This window comes from Citrus clementina, unplaced genomic scaffold, assembly GCF_000493195.1.
Source record: "Citrus clementina cultivar Clemenules unplaced genomic scaffold, Citrus_clementina_v1.0 scaffold_2, whole genome shotgun sequence".
In the NCBI taxonomy this organism is placed as follows: domain Eukaryota; kingdom Viridiplantae; phylum Streptophyta; class Magnoliopsida; order Sapindales; family Rutaceae; genus Citrus; species Citrus x clementina.
In genome coordinates, this window is record NW_006262688.1 from 1046707 (window position 1) to 1072359 (window position 25653).

General features: G+C 32.5%; 1 protein-coding gene across 1 annotated transcript in view; it reads right to left on the minus strand.

The window, feature by feature from the left end:
- The window catches only part of LOC18051822 (DNA gyrase subunit A, chloroplastic/mitochondrial), a 23726-nt gene extending 10388 nt beyond the window's left edge, over nt 1-13338 (minus strand). Inside the window, exons 1-17 of the mRNA XM_024190776.1 lie at nt 12764-13338; nt 12173-12242; nt 12009-12074; nt 9027-9128; nt 8078-8122; nt 7894-7992; nt 7663-7749; nt 5273-5343; nt 4745-4853; nt 4564-4626; nt 4136-4201; nt 3905-3993; nt 2969-3017; nt 2756-2842; nt 2418-2511; nt 1644-1714; nt 1457-1546 (exon numbers count right to left, since the gene is read on the minus strand). Coding sequence (XP_024046544.1) covers nt 1457-1546; nt 1644-1714; nt 2418-2511; nt 2756-2842; nt 2969-3017; nt 3905-3993; nt 4136-4201; nt 4564-4626; nt 4745-4853; nt 5273-5343; nt 7663-7749; nt 7894-7992; nt 8078-8122; nt 9027-9128; nt 12009-12074; nt 12173-12242; nt 12764-13137 — 1632 coding nt within the window. The 5' untranslated portion in view covers nt 13138-13338. The remainder of the gene's footprint in view (nt 1-1456; nt 1547-1643; nt 1715-2417; nt 2512-2755; nt 2843-2968; nt 3018-3904; nt 3994-4135; nt 4202-4563; nt 4627-4744; nt 4854-5272; nt 5344-7662; nt 7750-7893; nt 7993-8077; nt 8123-9026; nt 9129-12008; nt 12075-12172; nt 12243-12763) is intronic.
- Nucleotides 13339-25653: the final 12315 nt, after the last annotated feature.

The window sequence follows — 25653 nt, forward strand, 5'->3', positions numbered from 1 at the left end:
GGTAAAATTAAATAATAGCAGAAGAATGAGCTAAGAAATTTGGAAACCCAATTTTAGAAAGAACAAGAAAGGCACATTTCATATTAACAATAAAATTTTATGAAGTAAAAGAAAGCCATAAGAAGAATGATCTCCCTATCTCCCTCTAGTATGGGCTGAAGTACTTTAATATTTCCTCCTCCAATAATAACAACTTTTCAGGCATTGCTTAATCAATCCTATCCTTGCGGTTTCTTCATATAGCTGAACCCTAGTAGGTTCAAATTTTTCAGAATCCTCCCCCAAGATACTTTCCCAGAAAAATGAAATTAAACACCCTTGGGAATTCATAGAATTTATTATTGATCTCCTTCAAGGTAAAGCTTATGTCTATTCTCCAAACCAGAGAGGCCTGTCTGTAATTAGATGAAGCTAAGCTAGTGAAATTTACTCTAGAAAAAGGCAATACAAGACATTGCAATGCCTGGAATTGAAACCTAAAATCTTGTTGTTTACTAAGGACTGATGAGCATAAGGCCGAAACAAATCATACCAAAAGAGTAGTACAGGTTATTTTATTGGAGAAACAGTGACAAACATGGTCCACTTTTAACAACTTTGACGGCTTTTTCCATTTTCAGAATTGTTGAAGGTTAGAGCTCCACTATTGAGACTTAGCCACAAACTTAAATTCTAGGTTTAATTGTAAATCAATAAAGCATTGGAGGTACCAGGTTGCTCAATAGGTCTCGCATTTGAATACCTCCAATTATTCATCAGAACATAAAGTTACATTAACGATTATAATTGTGTGTTTTGTGACTGTGTTTCATCCACTTACATTGCACATAAACAAATATGTTGAAGCTTTAACAAAATTATTGGGCCCTTATCTATAATATTGAGCAGTTGATTTGGAAAAGAAACAACTAAGAATCACAAAACATAACAATTCACAGCTCCAGAAAAGACAGCAGTTAATCAGTGAATGTCTCACAAAATAAAAGCACAGCATATACATCAACAGATAGTAGATAATGTAACAATAAATCAGGTGTGGGAAAAGAAATCATAAGTTCTCACTGACTTCAGAATCAATAAGCAGTTGTGCAGAACCAAAATCAGACTGAGTGGATAGATAATATGAGCAAACAAATCAAAATAATCAGAACTCTGAAATTATCTCAACTTCAAAAAGGAAAAGTGTGATTGGTATAATTTTTGTAAAGCATAAGTAGTCTTAGTTTTTTGTTTTCTTACTGGATAGCCGGACCACTATCCGTTTTAAGTCTTCATGATTACTATATTTTTAAGTTTCCTATCAAAAACATTATAAAAAAAAAAGGGAAGCATGAATGAGAAGACATCCCATCTATAAACCAATAAGTGAAGAGCCCTAAGATGTAACAACTCTACTCTAGGATATACTGTTGGAATCAACATGAATAAAGCCAGCTTTCACCTAAAAATATGTTACCTGCAATATATTTTTCCTACTTGACAATAGTTCCTCCAGCTTCAGAATTTGTTCCATCAAGGTTTTACTCTCATCAACAAACTTCTTTCTCTGAATAATAAAGATGGTAAAATCTCCTTCAGATGATATTATCTGTAAAAACTATAATCTGAGATATTTCACCAAGAAAACAAAAATTATTATGCACCTCAAGCATGGTAAGTCTTCTCAAGTTCATGTCCAAAATAGCATCAGCTTGTTTCTCAGAAAGTTTGAATTCTGCATTAAAGGATGTTAGTTAACTAATTCTCTCTTAAAAAGCAGCTATGACCGCGAGGCATTCCAGGAATAACCAATATGTCTAGATTAAGTTTTTATAGTACTGGAAAAATTGCTCAACATTGTTTTTACAGAATCATCCAAAAAATTCATGAAGACTTCAGCTAGAGTACCATGAACTACGCCTACAAGTCAAAGATCCTTCCCCCCCCCCCCCCCCCCCCCGCGCGGGCGTTAATGACATCTGCTTTCAGCCCTTACTATAGAACCAAGAAAAAGAAAAAGAAAAAGTAATTCGAAAAAGAAGATGCCCAAATAAATAACACAAGACTAGTTAAGACATCAATGCCCAAGAATAGCTACACGTTAGGATGAGACTAGGCAGATGTCTCATTGAACTGTACTCAATTTCCTGCAAAATGTCAAAATGGTTACCGCACTCCTTATGATATTACAAAATGACCTGATTGAACTTTCAATACTTTTGCAAAATAAAAAGAATTACCCTTTTTTTTATTGTCATACAAAATGTTTCATGTTGTATCTAAAATCACCCTTCTATTCGATAATAATAACCACACAAAAAAAAAAAAAAAATTCCCCTACGAAACAAAAATAGTATTTCACATTACGTAAATTCCTTTACCAAATAATGATAATAATCAAAATGAATAAATAAAGAAGGCCTACATGGGGAACTTACCATCCTTTAGAGCAGCAGATGCAGTTGAATTGCTAGGAGCTTCCCTAACAATGCGAATCACTCTATCCAAATTATCAAGCCCGACCATGATACCCTAAAGACACATGCACCGGATGTAAACTATTGAAGTATGCACATATCATGCAAAACAAATCAATTTACTATGTGTCTGAAGGGCCTGATCCATTTTCGAATTAAGTTACGAATATCATAACTTATGAACTATCCCCCATATGCATCATACAGTAAATTTATACACGATACTCGTACAGAAACAGAAAGATAGACTTGATTCTGTGGCCAAACCTATGATAACTTTAAAAAGCAAATTGATATACCTCGACAATGTGTCTTCTTTCCTTCACTTGTGAAAGTTTGAACCTTGCACGTCTTTCAACAACAGAACATCTAAAGTCTAAGAAAGCCTAATAAAAGAAAAAGAACATGTAATGTTTGAAGAAATTTGTAACAATAGAAACATCTAGATAAAAAGGATGCATTTCAAGTTGAGACTTGAGAGGAATGCAAGAAATCTACACACAAGCAGTCACCTGAAGTACTTCTTTCAAACCCATCTGTTTAGGTTGTCCATCGAGTATACTGAAATATAAAAGCAAATCATAACTAAAATGCATTACGATAGATTAAAACATGCAAGAATAAAATTAACAAATAAGCGGCAAAAGCAATAAGACAAAAACCTATAGGATATAAGTTTACAAAGATAATTCTAGGTTCTACGTATCACTTTGCTTTGATAGCTGAACAATTTTATCACATTGGATCCGTAGAAATTTCATTCTTTATTTTACTCACCATTTTCATAGGAAAAAGAAAAATAATAAGGGGGCAGCATTTCACTCGTTTACATACTTTCAATCCCTATCTATGGCCCAAAAGAAACTTAATTCACTCCAAATAGGCAATTCAAGTGCTAATCAAATAAGAATCTTAAACAAGCAACACAGATCCGGATGACATGCAAATTAAAGCATTTCTAAAACCAAATCTCCCAAATAAAAGATCCTAAAAGATAACATTATAGATTCTGTCATCACAATCATTTTATCTAATTTGTAGTATTATTCTCTGTGCCCCTACATTCGACAACTTTTGAACTTTTACAAATAGAACAGGTCTCAATATGATACTTAAAAAGTGCAACCACAAAAGATCTCAACTTTTATGAATCAATATCTACAAGTAAAGATTTCTACTATAACGCACCTCCATGCCATGCACTTACCTTCCTGACCAAAGGCCAATATATATGACAGTCAGGTTAAATCAGAAGCTGGTTAACAGTGAAACAAAACTAAAAATGAAATATCAATGAAAGCATAACATATGAAATTCAAATGCTATGAAAGCAGGTATCAGATATGATTAATGACTATCAGATTGTCTTAACTCAAAAGAGCCAAAGTAGGAGTACAGTGTATTTCAATTTAAATTGGTCTTGATGATAGATAAAGAAAACAACTCACCCAACCATGTTGCAGCTAAAACTGGACTGTAGAGCAGTAAGACGATAAAGACTATTTACAACGATCGAAGGGTCTGCTCCCCGTTTTAGCTGTAGGGTGTCAGAAAGAAATTACTTGATCACAATTGTTTCAATCACCTCATAGTATCGATAGACTGTGAGTCATAAAGTAATATTCATTTTGAGCAACTAAGAATTATAAAGAAGTGTGCAGTAACTTATATTACTGTACCTCAATAACTATACGCATTCCAGAACGATCACTCTCATCCCTAATATCACTGATTCCGTCCAAAGTCTGTCAAAGGAAAGAATAAAGCAAATAATAAATATTTGTGATGTATAACAGGCTAGGTTATTTTTATTCTTTTTCTTACATTTTTTTTCAGATTAGGTTTTATAGGAGTTATATATCTGTAATGAGATGGATTTCTTTTCAATTTTTATTAGGATTATGACCACTGTAAATAGGTCTATGTTTCGGTCTTTTAGCAGACTTGATGAATACTAATGACTGAAATAAATGATTCTCCTCCCGATCATTTAAATCTAACCATTTATCTGACACATTTAGCTAAGACAAATAATTTAGTTTGATTGTTTTCAAATCCACAGTTCGAACAGAAGAAATAAAATAAATTTCAGAAGAGCTAAGAATACCTTGTTTTCAACAAGTTCAGCAATCTTCTCCACAAGCATGGATTTGTTGGTTTGGTAAGGAATCTATTTCATTCGCAAGAGATAAATAAAAGATAGAATAACTCTGAGCCCAACATTTCTACAACTTCTTGAAAATGGATATGCATGACTGTGCAACTCTTAGAAAGGCCAAGACGATCACCTCTTTTATAATGACACCCATTCTCTTTGACTTAGAGTCAAGTAGTTCAACCTCAGTTTTTCCTCTGACTGTAATGCGTCCTCGTCCAGTTCGATATGCATCCAAGATACTGGAGAAAACAATCAAATGTCAGTGCACTATTCACACTATTTCCCTAAGGACAACTTTAGTTAAGACAAACAAACGAGGATACAATGAAGTTGAACTAGAAATCTGCATCTAAAACAAAAGAATACATATTAAACTCTCTCAAACAAATTTCCTCAAAGATAAGCGCTTTACATTATTCTTTTCACTCAGATATTATATGATAAAATTCACAACATTGAGTAGATTTTTCCTCTGTTTTCTTTTGTCCTTTGAATCTCCCAATTCTTTTCTTTATATTGGTTTTCTACAATTTTAATTGGTCTACAATATTTTTCTCAGGTCTGCTTTTGATAGCAAACTCACTTTCGCTTAAATCAAACAAAAAGGAGACTGATTACAGAAAGCAGAATCAACAAGAAGAAGCCAAATTTTACTTACCCGAGATTTCCCATAATAAGTCCTCCAGTTGGAAAATCAGGTCCAGGCATGTATTCCAACAACTCTTGGAGCTAACAAAAAGCAAAATGATGCAAGAACAGAATAGCATGAGTGCATCCAATAAAAAGCAATGATAATTTTTGTACAGGAAAAATTTGAAAACACTCAAAGAAAGCGAACACCTCCTGATACATTAACTAAAATAGTTGCAAGGACAAAAGAAAGTTAGAAAAAGCAGTAAACATGAACTCGTTAATTTAATTTTTCAAGACTTTGAAAAAGGTCCTTTATATTGGAACAACAAGGAGATAAAATTCATGGAAATAAATTTCTCAATCAAAAAGATCAGCTTTAGGCCCCATATCACAGAACTTATCTTCAAAATCCAATCATTCCTTTCGAGCCAAATACAATGGATTAGCCACAATGACGAACAAACATCTCAATTTCTCTCATGGCTACTGTAATAATTTCAAAAACCAATCTAGAGATATCACCCACGCACAACCAAAATTTACTATTGGTTCAAAATGCCTAATTGAATTACTCACAAGAACCAAGCCTAAACTTGAAGTAGCACGACAAGCTAATATAGCAAAAAACTGAATAATTGTTTCGAAGATTCTTCATCAAACTGAACTCATACAAGACTTTAGCAAATCCCTTAACTACAGAGTACACTCATTTCTCAAAAAGTTGGATTTAAAGCAATAATGAGAATTCTCAAAACTCTAATATCTGATAATTCAACAGAGCAACACTGTGCGACCAAATTTCCAGTATGACCCCTTTCTAGAAGATTTGACACTCATGTACATGCACTATTTCACACTAACAAAAGTTTGTTCTGGGATTTCAAAGGGTCCTTTCTCGGGAAGATTTTCAGCGCCACTGACTTCCAAAGATAGAACTACCTTCTTTTCCTACTTTCCAAATATCAAGCCAGTGAAAAACAAAACCAGCGCCAACTGGTCAGAATATGGGTGGACGCAGAAAAGACTTAAAAACCCAGGGATTAGATTCAACTTCCCTCATCCTAAGAAAGACACAAATGTCAAAGCATAGCCACTTCAGATCACTGGAATACTTTTATAAGGTCACAAGAACATCTAATGTGCAAAGTTACCTTGTCTTCTTCTTTAGAAAGGCAGTCACACGTCAAACTAAGAAATTTGAAAATCATATCCAAATTACATTCTAAATTTTCTAAAACGTAAACTATTTTCTTCAAAAGGAAATGATTGGAAGTATATAGATCCAAGTGAATGATCCAAACAAGAATGTGAAATTTAGATGATGATTTATTGGTTTAATCAACATTTCACATAAAATAGTAAATCAGTGAATGCTAAAAAAGATTAGCAAGTACAATCCCTCTCTATGTCATGATAACTAGTCCAAGACAATGAGAAACTAAACTAAACTACTAATCCCTCTCAACTGTCGTGGTCATTGGCGCAAGAAACTGGGAAACTCCACTTTCCAATATATACCTAATCTACGTTAGAATGTGAAAAGACACCCCTTCCTTCATGTCTTTAAAATCACCATCCAAATTAATCTACCCCCAACTGGAATTACATTTTTTTTCCCTTATGGTAAAAAAAAGAATAAGGGATATTATCATTTTACCATCTAACTTTTTCTGACATATCATTTTACCACCAAAGTTTTCTGACAATTACTTTTCCCCACTTGATGTCTCAATTTTTATTATTTTACCACCAAACTGCTAACTCCGTTAAGAAATTACTAATGTCAAAGGGGTATTTCAAGAATTTCAGTAATTAAGCCAAAAGTATTATAAATTTTGTATATAATTAATTTTTTTAATTTAGAGGATTAAATTGTACTTACAAAATTTTGAGGTACAATAAACTTTTATTAAAACTTTTATTATAGATTTTGTAAAAAATTATGTTATTTTTAACAGTTTGATAGTAAATGATAAAAAATTGAAAATGTTACGTGGGAAAAAGTAATTATAAAAAAACTTTAGTGGTAAAGTGATATGTCAAAAAAAAAAGTCATTCAATTAAAATGATAATATCCCAAAAGAAAACTGTATTTATAAAAATTACAAAAAGATGGATATGAAGGACAAACAGCTGGCTAAAACTAGCCTTCTTCATCCAAACATGATAAAAATTTACGACTGAAAACAAAAAGAAAAGACCCTAAAATAGGCCCAAAACAAAGGAAACACAACCCCAAAGCACAAAAATTCCAAAATGGCTTATCCAAAACCCTCTATCACAGAATAAAAAGCACAGAATCATATTGTGTTCTGTACAACATTGTTGCCCAAGACATAAGAAATAAATTAAAAATTTAATCAATGTCCAATACTCTCAGCTCAAGTAATCAAGGGATAGATTTTGGGCACTTACTGTGGCTTCAGGATTATGAATTAATGCACAGAGCACATCTACCAACTCTCCAAGATTATGAGGTGGAATGTTGGTTGCCATGCCAACCTGTAAATATGGAATAGTCCTCTATGAGAATCATTTTGCTCATGCAAGAGATTAGATAACATCACAGGGCAAGGAGGTACCAGTAACAGAGAATCAACCAATATAGTACAAAAATATTTAAGGAAAAGATTCACAAGAAATCACCGCAATCCCAGAGGCACCATTGAGCAGCAAAGTTGGGAGTCGAGCAGGCAGAAGTGATGGTTCTTTTTGTGATTCATCAAAGTTAGGAACAAAATTAACCTGCAAGGATTTAATAATAATAAGCAGATTGATGATACTATAATGAACTATAATAAATGTCTATGCATTAGGAAACAACACTTACGGTATCTTGATCAATATCTGCCAACAACATTGCTTCAGAAAGTGCCTGACAAAAATAAATAAATAAACTACCTTTTAAGAAACTTGATAGCTTAAGAACCTGAAGCAAAGAAAAGGCACAACTGTGACCTTGAATGCTATTACTTGTGGACTGTTGGTCCACTTTCTTGTAATTTGCATTATCACCAATAAGTTTTTTCTATTCTTATAGTTAGTAGAAATAATAATGACAGGCCATAAATGCATATTCTGGCAAGAGGCACAATTTCTCACTAATATTTAACGTGATAAAATTTAGATAGTGAAGCAATCGTAGCAAAGCTATTTTGATGACAATATCAGAATAGAACAAATCAAGAGGTAAATATAAGGCAGCTTTTGGATGGGTGGTGATTAATCCCTGAAACTATATGGTTTCTCAAAAGACTTGGTTAATTAGAGTTTGATTTCTTAATCCAGAGGTAAAGAAGGTTATAGGAATTGGTGATTTTCGATAAATGTATTTGGAAACTTCCATTGGCAAATCATGGCCTTCAAGAATTCCTCCCCACTTGCCTCTTTTGTGAGAAACCGAAATTTGAATTAAAGAATAAGAATGAATACAGAGAACTGGAGCAGCTGTTCACGAAGTATGCATAAAACTAAAACTCTTCATGTCATTGACAAAGGTGTTACAATTATTCCATTTCTATCACAAACTCTCAGCCCACCATTTTCATTTCCCATAACCCTTCATCATAAGTTCTCTCAGTCTTCAATCTTCATTTCTGTGACAAAGGTGTTCAACATGACTCAAGTTCTACCTCACAATCTAAAAGATATCATATTTGTTCTCTCCAGCTACACCTCATCACAAGTTCTTGCACGGACTTGACATATAAAAAAATCTGGAAGTGTGAATGCCAGCATAAAAGCAGGAGTTGCAATGAAAACAAAATATCATCACATACTTCCAATCTGCACTCTGTATAACGCATGGCAGCAGCAGGATCTGCATCAATTGAACCAAAATTCCCATGCCCTCGGATTAGCGGGTATCTTAGCGAGAAATCCTGGATTTAAATATCATGAAGTGAGTTTCATATTAGATTAGAGAAAAAAAGTAATATTAATAGTAACCAAACAGACATACATAACTGTAAAACAAATAATATACCATCTAGAGAACATATGGCCATTAAAACATTTCACCATCAAGCACAGAAAAGTGCTAGTCAATTTGAATATTTGAGCAATATTGAGAGCACCAAGAGCACCCATATAATAACATCATGTATACAAAATGTGCATTCCAAATCTCATTCCTAACATAATTTGAGCATCGTTACCAGTTCTTTTTCTTTTTTTCCTTGCATTTATCATCGCAGAAAGCTTTAGTGTGACAATAACATAAATAATCTTTAAAATCAATAACTGCACTAACAAAGTGATATATTTTAAGGTTGAGAAAATGTGTTTTACCTACCAACCATGTACATATCCATCCAGCGAAAATGAAAACTCTTAAACAGCAACTATTTGGCTTACTAGTAAGAGTAATAAAGATGCTAAGAAGAATTTACACACACTAAGCTAATATATTTTATCAGAACATCTTATATTGTGCACCTTCCTTATAATTCCTTCACAACTATAACTCAATTGCTTATTCCTGCCTCAGACAAAATGTCACAAAAGTAAAAGTCAAACGCCTCCCAAACCCTGTGAAGAACCCAATCCCAAACCTCTTGCACCACCCCTAGAGTTCTTACCAATGAAACCAAATATTTGGGGAAAAAATGACCAATTTATTTCTACAAGCATAAAAAATTAAAAAAAAATTACAACAATTAAGACAACAGTAAAAAGTACAAGGATTAAATAAAGAAATAAACAGCTTAAAGAAGTTACTAAAATAACCATTGAATCAAATATAGGCCCCAAAAAAAAGAGCTACAAATATTTTTAAATCAAAATTGAAATTACAAATAATGAGTCAACTCCTTTCTAATAGCATTTTTTTTCCCCTTATATGAAATCCTAATAAGTCTGAATTTTACTGAAGTATAAATAGTGTAAATGCATATGTTTGTTTTTCATTTTATGTCTGAGCATAATTGATAAGTTGTTTGGTTTTGCATAATAAATCATTGAAAAAAATGTAGTGTGACCTTTATGCCCTTATAATATCCTTACATTTGTATGTATAAGAATTTTAAAGCTAAACACTTAATATGTCGTCTGGATAATTTATAAATATAGATTAATCAAAGTTCGTAATTTAATTAAAATAGTTTCACAAAATTGCTTATTTATATGATGTCCAACTTCTTTTCTTTTTTTCTTTTCAAAATCTTGTAGGCCAACATAAATTCAATCATTTAAATAAAACATAAATATATTAAAAAATTTGCTACAACAATAACACTATTTCATAGATAATTGTGTCTTGTGTAAAAATGCTTTGGAAAGTATTGACCACTTATTTCTTCACTGCCCAGCTGCATTCTTCTTGAGGTTTAAGCTGTTTAGGACTTTTAAATTGAGTTGGGCAGCCATGCAACAAGCTTTTCTGCTCTCCTGGAAAAGTTTTTGAGAGTTAAAGGTAGGGGGAAGGCTTCTTAAGGGATTGTGCTATCATAGCTCCACTTTGGGTCATATGGATTGAAAGAAACTTAAGAATTCTTTAGGACAAAGTGATAGAAGATTACATGTTTCTTTGGGACAGAGCCAAATTCTGGGCTTCTATGGGCTTCCACCTCTCCAGACTTGAAGATTTATCTTTCTTCTTTATTTTGATTAGTTGGGAAGCAGCTATGGCGTAATATCATTAGAATTTATGATCTTATAAGATTTCTAGTTCTAGGGCTGGATTTTGTCTTGGGATTACTTGTAACATATTTACCCATGAGAACTGGAAATTTTAAAAAAACAATTATCTATATCTCATAAAAAATACTTTTATTACCTCGTTTGAAAAAAGGTATTGAAGCATTCTAAAGTTAATTTATATAATAATTAAAGTTAAATTAATTAGTTAACGAAAGCTTATATATATAATTTTTTCTTAATTATCACTATCATAATTACTAATTTTAATAAAATGTTCTTTCCAAACGAATATAATTTACTTTATTAATTAATAGCAAATTAACTGCTTACTAAATAACATTATTATAATAGTTAATAATAAAAGTAACCGGTAAAAATAAATGTATGATTTACCAACTAATTAATACAACAATAAAAGTTTTAGAAATTGAATTAGTATTTTACATGAACATAATTATCTAACAATTCAAATGATGATATGAGAACAATTACTGATAATCAATTTAATAAACAATAAGTATATTATTTATTTATTAATTACTATAAGTAATATATTAAAAACATTAAATTTAAACAAATATTTTATTATTATTTGTATTAATAAGTCCAAATTATTTTAAACATTTATATTTACTAAATTAGAGTTCATATTTAATTACAATTTACTTTAATTTTTTTAACATATAATTTACTGCAATCTTGTATTTCACCGAACACAAGACAGTACAATATATAATCAAGTCCTTCACACCAAACCTGCCTAAATGTCTTACAATCAGATTCTAGTTACAAACACAAACAACCTAAAAAACTTGAATGCCTGATAACACCCCTTTCTTTCTTTCTTTTTTATGGGAGATAAACGAATTGAATTGTTTATATCCAGAGAAATAAGATTTGAATTGTTTATATCCATATTAATAACAACTTCAATCACATACAAAATTATACTAACACTTCAACTAAAAGCAATTAATAATCCGTCGAATAATGTCATGATTTGATAGCTCATTTTTTCAGCCCTTGTAGATGGTAACTGGATAGCACTACAAGTTTACCCAGTGCAACAAAGAGATATATTGGCCAGCAATAGATACTGTATACATCGTCCCACAAATTACCTGAGCCATTCGAACCAAAGAATCGTAGACAGCATTGTCTCCGTGTGGATGAAATTTACCTAGAACCTGGAATGAGACATTAAAGGTTATTAGGGTCAAGGAATATAGATTTAGTAGCTTCCCATAAAAGATTGTCTGGTGCATCACTTAATAGTAACTCTAACCTCCCCAACAACTCTAGCGCATTTCTTGAAAGGTTTTCTCGATGAAAGGCCCAACTCATGCATTGCAAATCTGATGCAAAATATCCAATCAAAAGAAATAGCATGTTAATCAGAAAAAAAAAAAGAGAGAATTAAGTAAGAGAAATTTATAGTAACATCATATGGCCTTTCTCCGGCACAGTAAGAAGAGTGAGCAAAAGAAAATATTTCAGCAAGGCATGTGTTTGCTAACTTTGTCTAAAACAACTAATCAGGTACACTTCATTGAGCAGAGACCATTGTAGTTTTTCTTTCTTTTTCTCCTGATATTTATGATTATTGCCAACCCAACAGGTTACGTGAACAAATTTATCTTTGTTCATAAAATCAGAAGTTTCTTTATGCATTTTAAAAAGCGATTATGAATAGATAAATAAATAAATATTTCTTATTAGTTTTCTAGCTCAAATAGACAGAAATGCTTTATGGAGAAACGCTTGATAGATGAGAAGGGAATAAAGCCATACCAAAACACTTCTAAAGGCACTCTAGTTCGCCAATAATATAAATAAATAAATAAATTCCAAAGCTCTAAAAAAGAATGAAGCTCACAGAATCCGACGGTGCACTGGCTTCAAGCCGTCTCTAACATCAGGCAAAGCGCGTCCCAGCAAAACAGACATAGAATAAGTGATATATGACCCAGTCATTTCCTCATGGAGCTCCACCGGCACTATGCGAGGCGAAACATTGGGGCCCACCGTGGCAACACTGCCGTTTCCATTTCTCTCCTCATCCTTGGAGGCAAGAATAGGAGTGCGAGAAGAAGGAGGAGGGCGAGAGGGAGGAAAGGATAGGAAACGGCGAGGCGAAGATAGAAAGCGAGCGTGACGGCAGTGGTTGTGGAAGAGGAAGAAGGAGGAAGAGAAGCGCAGAGTCGAAGAGAGCGCCATTGGCGAAGTGTTTGTGAAAATTGAGAAGTTCATGCCATTTACAGAATCAAAAATTAAAAGAAAATTTTAGTGTGGCTTGCGTCTAAATGATAAAATTAGGGGATTTGTTCGAGACTTCGAGCTCTAAAACCCTAGGGGTTATTATTTGCGCGCCAATATAGAACTTTACATTTTCGTTTTCCTCCTTTTCTTTTTCTTTCTCCTGCAAACATAAATGGGTTTATTAGGACGGCGTAAAGTCATTTGTGTTCAAAAAATTAGTCTGAACATTAGTTTTAAAAATTGAGTTTTATTTTATATTTTTAAAATATCTTTACTCAAATTATTTAAAATTATTAATTTTATTTATTTAAAACGCCTATAATTATTTAAATTAATTAACTTTATTTACTTAAAATATCAATGAAGCTATTTAAAATATTCAATTTCAAGAGATTTAATAAATTTTTACAACAATATTATTAAGTCAAATTGTAAACAAATTATTTAACAAAAAATTAGTAACTAATTTATGTTTAATATTAGATTTTGCACCCAAAATAATTTGAATAAGAAATATTCCATAAATACTATTTAAAAAAAGGAAGGAGGAGGAGGAGGAGGAGAAGAGGCCAAACGCGAAAAAAAAAAATGAATGCTTTAGGCTCCGTTTGGTACAGTTTATTAAATAGAGCTTATAACAGTAGAGCTTATACCAATAGAGTTTTCGGACAAAAAGTCATTGGGTGTTTGGTTGTCAATAAAAAACGCACTTTTGAACCATTAAATTATGTGATATTTTTTATATTATATATTTTTAGAAAAGCTTTATAACCTCTACTCCCAAAAGCTCAAATTTTGGGCTTTTGCTAGTAGAGGTAAATTAGCTTATTTAAGCTAAAAAAACTCTACTAAAAAAATAACCAAACACTATAAAAAATTTTAAAAAGTGCTTATACGATTAAATAAGCACTTATGGCTTTTAAATAAGCCATATCAAACAGGCACTTAGAGTACTTTTGTTTACTTTACTTTTGAAAAAAAAAATAAAAAATAATGAGTGCAAAATTTTTTATTTAATGGAAAAATAAAAAATAAATAAAATATGATTACATTATTATTCATCTAAGTATTAATTAAGACGTTAGAAATAGAAGTTTTAAAATTTAAAGTATGAGAATTATATACATTGAATAATGAGTGTGCATATAAGTGTTCAAAGTAATTGTGTAATATTGATTATAATTGATTGTACTTAACAATAATTCATATGATAGATAATTTTGTAATAAAATTTTTATTAGAATTAGAGTGTTTAAAATTATTTTTGGGGTATAAATATCTCTACCCCATAAATAAAAATGACCATTAACGGTATTTTCCTAAGATTCTAAACAAAACTCTCTTCGTACAAATATCTTTTCTTTAAAAAAAATTAAACAAAATCAGATTAATCAATATAATTAATCAATTTCTTCACGAGGTAAATTTATTTTTTGTTTTCCATTTTTCTACCTCTCCCTTGTTGCTTTTACTTCTTTTTAGTAAACTCTCTCCACCATTCACACTCTTCGATCATTTTTTACTCTTTCTCTTACTCTCCCTATAAATTTTACTAAAATGTGGCCCATAGAAAATGATAGGCGGTAATTAATTTCTCTTCCAAATTCAAAATTTTTCCGGATGATTGTTGTTTTTGGTGGACTAGGAGCTTATGTAGGAACAATGAATTACACGCGTGCTTTTGTTTAGTTATTAAGTGGGATCAAATTTGCACTAAGAAGTTATTTATCTTATGATGTAGGACGTTATTATATGATTTTAAAAATTTTATTGTTTTAGGATTTTCTATTTTAATTAGAGTCAATTATGATATGCATCTCAATCTTTTATTTTTATTAAATTGTGATTTAATTTCTCCTTTTAAGTTAACTTAAGAAAGTAAATGTACTCTATTATAAATAGATCACTACTAGAAAAATGGTCTTTACTGACACTTGTCTTGTGACACTTTATTAACAAGTATCAGTAATTATATGTGATTGGGGCATTTTCCATATTTAACAGATAAGTATCATAAATTTTTAATATTATAGCGTCTGTAAATTAAGTATCAGAGATATATGACATTAAGGTATCAGTAATTAAAAAAATAAAATTTTAATTTTGTCTCCACTAGGAGTCGAACCGCAGACTTCTGAACTTTAGCTTTTTAATTTTAAACGTTAAACCACTAGACCACAAGTTGTATGTAATTTTTAAAAATTAAATTAAATTATCTAGAAACTATGTCTTAATGAGGTGTACATGGAAACCTAAAATCTAAAAATTTTGACGAGCAAAAAATCTATCCCCATCGCCATTTTCTTCTTTGAACCGAAGCTCTCTCTCTCTTCGCACCTCTCTCTCTCTACCTCTCTCTCTAATAACGATCTACCTCACAAGCCACTGCTGTAAACCTTCAAAGCCGCCATCCTTGAGTTAAAATACCCTTAGAAAGACACCTAGAAAGTGTTGTGAAGAGCTTAGCCAAAGTTAGGGTTCGAAAGTCAGATTCCAAAAATTAGGGCTTTTTTTGTTCAGGGTATTTTATTTACAAAGCACAGGCTGAATTCAAAATTCCCCCATGAAACTCAAATTGAAACATCAGTGCAAATATTAGTTTCATTTTCTTGTGTAGAGTACTTCCGTCGGATGCGTCTTTCAGAATACATGGACACGATTCGAGGAGTTATTGTGAGTGTTCAGGAGAACGAATCTGTGTGTGTCTCTTTTGTAGAATCCATGCCCTCTTATGCTGACTTGACAAATTGGCAAGGTAATCGATTGAGTATTTGGTTATCATCTTCTTGTTATGCTTGATATTTTATCAAGTGCTGATTATGCATGTAAAACGAGTTCCCTTTTTTTGGTTGATTTCACTCATTAGATTGTTATTTTTTATTATACTGAAATTATTTTCTTGTAGACTTTTCCGTCCTACAGAAGATGGAATACATTTGGTACAAGGATGAGGTACAAACTGCTCGCATCTTGTTTTATTTACGGGTTATTCCAACTTGCATTGAATGTGTAACTGCTCCTATTTTCAGACAGGTGTTAGTGCCTACTATGTTCTTGTATCCTCTGGCAGACTAAGTTTATCAGGAAGCTAATATTTATGTAAAATCATGTATGCATGTATGAAAGTTTTGGTTCCTTATAATGTGAAATCAGGTATATGGGACATCCAAATAAAAAGGTAGCTCGAGCTTCACATTCTATGTTTGTGGGATTCATCTCTTCAGGGAAGGATTCTGACCAAGATGAAAGAGTCTCATTGAAGGAGAAACTTGTTTTCTATTACATTGAGAGATCTTTAGCGGTATTTGAAGTAGCTGAAAAATGTATCGGTGAAATCTGAGGTTTTATAATCACATTATAGGTATTAACCCCTTTTTTTTCTCTTTTTTTTGTGTGGATTTGAATATAGGAATATCCTGGCACTACTCCGTTTAAAGGTATGGCTTCTGGGGTTGTGGCCTTGGTTCGACATCTTCCTACTGGAAGTCCAGCCATATTTTATTGTATCAACAGTTTTGTTGTAAAAGCTAATAGGCTCTGTGGTGAAGTGTTTGCTAACAAGGCTGATATATGGAAGAACTAGCAAGGAGAGTCAGAACCTTGTAAGGAAATCATAGAGTTGCTTTTACGGCTCATTTCTCTAGTTGATATACAGGCAAGTAATTATCTAATAATATCACTTTACACACTTTAATGTATCTTGTTAAATAGTGCCCTCCTTTTCCTACCCACCCCATGCTGCACCCCCTCCCCCACCACTCCTACCTACATTTCATTCTCCATGTGGAATGTTTGCTTGCTTACATAGTTTGTTCCATTGCTTGCCACAATGTTTTGGATATAGAAGTTGGTTTTCTTGGAATCAAAGGAAAAAAATCAAAGAAAAAATAAATGTGTAAATTTCTCTCCACGTCCATTTAAATATACAAATGTTAAAATTAATGCACTAATTACTTAAAACATTGTATGATTTTTCTAAAATTAGCATTTACTTGCTATTTTAGGTACTATCAAACTTGATGAAGTTGTTGGCACAGCTGATCATGAAGTTGCCAAAAGATGGACAGAATTTGGTCCTTAATGAGTTATTCTCATTGGTTGTTGAATCTGATGATGTTACACGCAAGCCCACTTTAGTTTCGTGGCTGCAGTCATTGTCTTACCTATGTTCTCAGGATACCAGTAGAGTTGCAAACTCCACTGAGGTGGGAGGTGACAAAAACTCTGTTTCTGCCCAGGCTACCAACTCATCAGACTTACATGCACGACTCTAAGACATTGAGATGCAAATCTAGATTATCATTGTTAACGGTAAAAAGTTTTGCTAATTACTTTTAACAGTTGGTATTCTGTTGATTAATAATTTTTCTTGAAATTTTGAGGAATGATAACTACATATGTATATGTTTCTCAATAATACCATACGTAGAAAATTTATTTCTCTTGTATATCATAAAAATCTGGAAATCAATATTTGTGGGGGCAAAAAAAAATGATTAGATCGCTTTTGTGATTGGCTTTATGTTTGTCGTCGTCGACGAAACCAATATCAATTATAGAATCCACAGAGGCTATACAAAGAACCTGTGACTTAGAAAAGATTTTGTTTCATCTTTATCTATAATTACTTTATATATATATATATATATATATCTGAAACCCTGATTTTGATTTCCTTTGGGGTTGATGTTTTTGGTTGAAGCTGGGCTTTATGAAAGCAAAGAAGAAGCAGCGAAGAAAGAAGAGGTTCTCGGTCGAATTAATCAGGCAAGAATTTTTTTTAAAAAATTATGAGTGATTTTGAAACTAAGATCACTTCTTGTGATATGTTTGTTATCGTTTGGTTCATTCTTCATTTTGTAATTTGGTTATGAATTGAGCTTGTTTGAGTTTTGTTGGTTATCTTAGAGATTTTATTTTGTTAGAGAATTTAGTGATTTTGTAATCAGGAAGTTTTGTGGGTGTGTTTGGATTTGGGTGTTCTAGGGTTTGCGAACTTGAATGAGGTTTTGATTTGGTGAAATTGAAATTGATGTCAATTTTGAGCTTGAACTATTGATTCTATAGATGGGTTTGTTCTATACTTGTCGAAATTATTCGTATTCTTTGAATGCATGAGTATGCACTGTGGACAACCTTAAATTATTTGAAGGGTTTCTCAATAGTTAATGTAATGATGTGGAGTTCAAAGACAATGATAATATCAAGTTTAAGTCATGATTCTTGTTATGAGTATTTTTCCTTTTTATTCATTTTGTGGTTTATGTTAAATCATTTGTGTTCTGAGTGCCAACGTGTGTGTTGTGTACGGAGTTTAGGCATCGGTGATAAGAAACCTGGACATTTCATATTCATGGATAGTAATTATATAAAGCAATTGGGTTTCTATCTTTTGATGAGTCACCTGGACGTTTCATATTCATGCAATAAATAGCCACAGTTTCTATAGATGTTAAAATGCCTTTGCTGCAAGAAACCCCTTCAGTTTCAAGTTCCAGTCCCATTATTAGCCCTCTTTCCTTTCCTTTTTCCGATAAATTCTAACTTCTGTGTTATCAATTCTAACTTCTGTTATTAATTGATATTTTAATGGCAATTTATCCAGTGTTATCAATTCTAACTTCTGTTATTAATCATTATCAGGTCTATGTCTCGATAGTGCAAGCTTATAACTATCCTATGACCGCCTTCCAATGGCATCCAGAGGTATTGACTTCAATGCTCTTAACAGTGATTTTACCTGCACCCCATTTACAAAATTGATAAGTTTAATATGGCAGAGGTATAACTATCTTGTGATCGCCTTCCATTGTCTCTATATTGCTTATTAATTTATTTTGCAACTGTTGGAATTTGGCAACCAATTTCTTTTCCTTTTTCTTTTATTTGTTTGCAGCTATGATTAATATGTTTAAAGTGTTTCTTCTTCAACTTATATCCCTAACCCATCAAATTTATCGAATGAAGAAGCTGTCCGTGATAATGCATGATCGCAGTACTTATGTTCATGGAGTGAAAAATAATAATCCTTCTAAATTTAGCTTTTAGATTTGGTAAATTTAGCCCTTAAATTCAGCAATGAGTAGAAGGAATTTGATTGGATAATAGCAGTTAAGATTATTCAATTACAAGAATAAGATGTCTTGTAATAAGACGTCTTTGTGTATTGAAGTATTTGGATTGTGTAATATATATTGATAATATTTAAATGTTATGAAAGGTTTTGATATATAAATTGATTTTTGTTCTTTTTTCTCACAGCCTTTTAATTCTATCAACAAATCAATGGGCAACATGTCACTTTATATAATTATTTTTAAATAACAAATAAAGTAGTGATACTATAGTAACAGTAATCACAAATACTAATATAGTATTGTAATATTTTTGATATCATGGTGTGATTATTTTAGTGATACTATAGTAATAGTAATCACTGACACCACTTACAAGTGTCACTATTTTTCTGACTCCTAGATTACTGACACAATTAACAAGTGTCAGTAAAAGTAATTTTTGACACTATTCTAAAGTCAGTAAAGACCATTTTTCTAGTAGTGGATAGATCTTATTATTGTAACTTAAATTCGATTATTCAATTAAAAAAATTATTTATAATTCCTTTTAGGATTATCCATTAAAAATCTCTCTTATAAAATTATTTGAAGTAGAGTGTCATCTAATCTCATTTTGCGCATTATTAAAAATTTCATTAAGTCATTTGAATTAGAACAAGATCTAATCACGCTTTAATTAGAGCTTAAGCTAATTGTGTCAACTTTGTCCGGTACTAAAACAATATCTAGTGTTATTTGTCCTATCAATTTCGCTTCCGCTACCTCGCTCCGTTAGTTGGTATAAAAAAAATCTATGCCAACTGCATAGCTTTCTTGGCTACCCTCATTCATCTTTACTGAGTCTACCACTGTAAAAAAACAAAAAGCAAACAGAAAATACAAAATTACCAAACCCTAACCGCCACCGCCCGCCACCACTGCCTTTACAATTACAATCCAGCCATCAACATCATCAGCTGTTGCAGCCATTAGACTCACTATCCACCTCTGATCAAACCCTGCCAAATCCACCCTCAATTGTTGCCATAAACCACCCCAAAGGCCATTCAAACCCGCAAGCTCTATCACTTAACCCGCCACCATTTAGCCACCTTCATCATCGGCTCGCCGGCTTCTATTAACCTAAACCTAACTAGCCTCCGCGTGAATCGACAATACATTGGCCCAAAACACCAAAAACTCACGACCTTCCACCACTCAACCCACTGCCTTCTGCCACCTTATCACCCGATGATCCTCACCCCCATCACGCCCACATGTTGCCGCCCGTATCCTAGCCATCAATACCATCGATTGCCACCGTAGCCACCAAAAACAAACTAAAATAGTTGTAATCACTACGCCAACCACCAATTCACTTTAATTTTCCAACTAAACCATCGAGAATCCAGCCAATACCTGGCCACCATTGCGTTCCTTACCACCATATCTTCTAGATTTGACCATCACCATTCTTTTTCACAATCACCAACCACTAGCAATAGAAACTCCAATTCAAGGTTAATAATGTAACTTAAGAAAAGAAATCACATGGCTTATCAAGATTTGTTTAATGATTTCAGAATTTTTCTGGTCTTGTTGTTGATCCAAAGACTGTTTTATTAGATATCTGTAATTGAAGATTTTATGATTGACAGCATTCTAGAAAAAAAAAAAAAAGCATGTCAAGTATGTCTCTTGCAAATTTACTAGATATACCTTACTTAGTGGAGAAATTTAATGGCAAAATGAGTTCATCAAGGAAATGATAAGATTCACAATTGCTATGATATGAAGAGGAAGATTAAAGCTCATTTTATACCTCATGATTATACTACAATAATACTTTATAAGTTTGAGAATTGTTTACAAGGAACAAAATTTGTTCGAGCTTATATTTCTCAATTTCAAGATTACTATTCTCGTACAAATTTTTCTAAAAATAATTATCTATTAATTTTGAGTTTTGTGGGAGAATTATGTGATGAGATCAAAGAACAAATTCCTTTGCAATCTGTGATTCATTGCGACTTTTTGGATGTCATCAAAATTACATTATGAGTTGAAATGCAAATCCAAAGAGAAAGAAGTCAAGCATCAAAGAAGTTAAGTCAACCACATCCATGACACCAGTTTGAGATCCCTAGTTTTATCAGAAGTCAGCAGCCTAATATCAAAAGTCAGCAACTTAAAGTAAAATATGTCTAAATAAAAAAAGTTTATACCTCTCCACATGTTGAAGATGTATCCATTATTGTAGAAGAAAAGGTATAATTTGACTATTAATTTAAAGTTCTAATTTGATAATTTATGTGAGAATGTGTATGATGTTTCCTTAGAGGACAAGACAAGTGTTGAAGATGATGAGATTATTAATCTTTTTAAGACTTTTAAAGAAGAAGAACAACCTAACCTTGATTTGCGCATTGAGCCTAATAGTACGATCGAGGTCGTGTAGTAAAATCAAATTGAAGAAGGTGAAATGATTGGAATGGTTCTACCTATTCATATTGAAGACAAGAAGGTTTTGCTTGAAGAATATTTGATTAAAAAGGTGAAATTTATTGGAGAATGCATTGAACGTCAATTGGGAAAGGGCAAGAGTTATTTGATCATTGTTCGTTCTTAGAAATCTAGATTGCATCGAAGAATGCACAAGTGAAGGAAATTGATGAAGCATGAATTCTTCAAAGTTTCGAAAAAGATTGATGAGAAACACAAGAAGTTCAAATTACAAGATGATTTGCTCTTATACTACAAGTTTCATCTTCCAAATTGTATCCAAACTCGAGGACGAGTTTCTTTTAAAAAGGAAAGACTGATGTAGAACGTTATTTTAGAATTTTAGAAATTTTATTATTTTAATTAACATCAATTATGGCATGTGTCTTAGTCTTATTATCAGTGAAGTAGTTTACTCTATTATGAATAAAGAGGTCTTATTATCGTAACTTCAACATTGATTATTCAATAAAAAACCTATTTTATAATTCCCTTTAGGATTATCTGTAAGAAATCGCTCTTCTAGAATTATTTGGATTAGAATGAGGTTTAATCACGTTTCGATTAGAGCATAAGTTAATCGTGTTGGCTTGGTCTGGTACTGGAATGATATCTAATGTTATCTATTGGTATGTGATCTCTAATGCTATGGATGTCATTGTGTAAGTATACACAATAAATAATATACTGATGAATATTCATATTGTCTCCACAGGGATTGATGTTATCAAATTTGTTATAGCAACTGTAATAGTACAGTTTTGTTCTAAATTAAAATAAGACAATTTATGAAAGTAATAAACTAATTAAAATAAAAATGCAATAAATAAAACGCAATAAAGAAAATTCTCACATCAAACACAAGAAGAAGTAGTTAAGTGAACAAACTCACTTAATGGCATTTACTATTTTTCAATTATAGTACCGTTGCTACAATATCTACTACAACACTGGGTAGAATCCCTCGTGCAACCTCAGCTGTTGCCTGTTAGATATCTTATATCTAATACAACTTAATAGTAACCAATTGTCATGCCAACATTAAATATAGTATTAAACGATTTAGGTTCCATTTACCCTACAAGGTGAATACTTATGTCTAGTTTATCAGTAATTTTAGATCAAGTATGACCCTATTCAAATTGAGATTAACTCAATTTGGGAAACTCAATCTAAAACCAAGTATTTTCTTAGTGAGATCCACTAAGTAAGACATTTTTTAGGCCATTTTTTAACTAGTATCCACTAAATGGATGATCAGTCGAAATAAAAATTGAAATAAAACAATTAAGACAAAATACTATAGCAAACATAGAGCAACACACATATGTCAGTCAAACATCCATTAAGATTGTTTACAACTCAACCACAATCAAATTCAATTCATGATTTATAGTAAAATAGCAAATAGAATCGTTTCAGTCATTAAATACATCCCCATAAGTAAATAGAAAATAAGAAAACAAGATAAAGAGTTGACGTCCACTTAATCTTGTGATCTCTCATTCTTGTCACTGTGATTCCTCTATTGCAGCCTTCAAATCCCTCTTATTTTCCATTTTTCTTTTGTTTTTCTCTTGATTTTTCCTTGAGTGACGACTCCCCTTTTTCCTTTGTAAGGGTGCTCTTTTTATAACTCAAAATTAGGGCAACCGAAAATATGTGGCACATATCCTCTATTTTTGGAAACTTTAGATCGCAATCTTTTTGTTATTGCGCGCGAAATCCAGTTTGGCACATATCCTCTATTTTTGGAAACTTTAGATCGCAATCTTTTCGTTGTTGCGCGCGAAATCCAGTCTGTCATTGCTCCAGGATTGCTACAGCAACAGCTACAACATCTCCATTGTTTCAGATTTGTTTCAATTCTTCTGTAGCCAAGTTCTTTAATTGTTTTTGCAAGTCTGTTGCAGCAGCATTCCTTCTTTAAAACTTGAGCTTTCAATCACCTACAATTATACATATAATCTAAGCACAAATTATTTTAAAACAACTCAATTTATTAAAAATAAGTTGAAATATATGTTCATGCAAAATGTAACTAAAATACAATAAAAGCATCTCTTTTACTCTCGAAGTGTTACTGATTTAAATCTAAAAGTGTCATGATAACTCTCATTTCATAGAGTTATCACACCCCCAAACTTAAACTATTATTTGTCCTCAAGTAATGATAACAATACTAACACTTCAATCACACAATCCTTCAACAAATAACTTAACTATGTTATGAAGTTTGTTAGGATTCATTGACCCTCAGATTACACTCTCAATCACGCAAAATTACCACAGCAGTTTAGTTCAAGAGTTAGGCCTTATTCTGTCCAAAGTGTGTGTGTGTGTCACTTTGATAAATTTCCAGAGGTGCTGCAGCATGACACATATATTACATATAATTCAGAGGTAAAACATAAGTACATTCACATTTGGGGGAGCTGAAGTCACAAATAAGTTCAAACTGTGCTATTACTCAACTAATGCACAAATCAAAGTTGCTGCAGTAATAACATGTAAAATGCTATAACATAGTCTTATCTAAAGACACCTTTAACTTAAGGTTGAACATGACGCTCATGAACAAACGTGGCTACTTAATATCCTAGACAAATGACCTTCTCTCTCTCTATTTTTTTTAATAGTTGCTACAACAATGCTCACAGCTCTTACTGTCTTTTTACTCAAGTCTGCATATGGGGTGCATACTCAGCCCTGATTACTCAGCAACTTAAGCCATTCGAGCAGAATTTATTTCATAACAAGCACAATTTGACAAAAATTTTCCCCCCAAACTTAAAATATTTTCTAACTTTTTTTTGTCTTCCTGGCTTTATTATAACATACTCGTAAAACTCAACCAAAGCCTATGTGTTGAGACAGAATTTCAACCTTCATCTATAAACTATAATACTGGATAACAGAGTTACACATAACTTACAACACAAACACATGCACTCACAAACACATTACACCATAATACAACTTTCCCAAACTTAAGAAGTGTTGTGTCATCACAAGCACACAAAGCAAAACAAAGCAAGCATGAATACACAATCAAGAAAGAAATGCAAAATAAACAATTTTAAATAAAAGAAAAGTTTCAAAAATTGAAAAATTAAATTAGGCTGGCAAGGGATACTCCCCTGTTGTTCGCTTTGTTCACTTTTGCTTTGGCTCTTCTAGTGCTGTAGCACCTCTAGAGGTTTGTGCCTTTTTGCACTTGTTGAATACCCTTGGAGTTGTGGCAAGAGATTTTGGTGGAGTTTGTTATGTAGTAACTGGAGCAGGTTTTGCCGCAGCAGGCTCCTCAGTAGTGATACTGTCAATGAGGTCTCTTATGTTGCTTTTTGGTTTCTCTTTTTAACGACTTTACTAATAACTTACTCTATAATTGCATCCACATCCTCTTCTCACTATGATTTGACTCATTTTCTTCTAAAATTTTCTCTTTTCCTTTGTGTAGGGGAGTTACCTTTGGGAGTTCTACTTCTCTGTCCTCCTTTTCTATCTCTCATTCTTCTTCCTCTTTCTCTTCCTCTTATGAGTCTTCTGCTTCTGCTTCAGCATCATCTGCTTCTTTTTGCTCTGGTTGTTGATCTTCCTCAGACTCTCTTTCCCTCTCTTCTCCTGCTCCAGCATCTTTACTCTCTTCTGTTGGAGCAGTTTCCCCAGCTTCTGCAAATTTAAAATTGTTGCCACAACGAGTCTGGAAAGTCTGCATTTTTACTCTCTATGGAGAAAGTAAATTGGTGCTTTTGGGCTTCTAGATGTTGCAAGTAGGTCAAAAACCTTTTATTTTCTTCCACCTGTGCTTGGGCACAAGCACTTGCAGCTTTACTAAGTGCTTGAAACATGTTCTCGATCCTTATAGTATATTCCGTCCGTGATGTAGCAGGGTGTTTTGGAGTTGCTGCAGCTGCCGATGCTCCAGCAATTCTCTCAATTGTCCTCA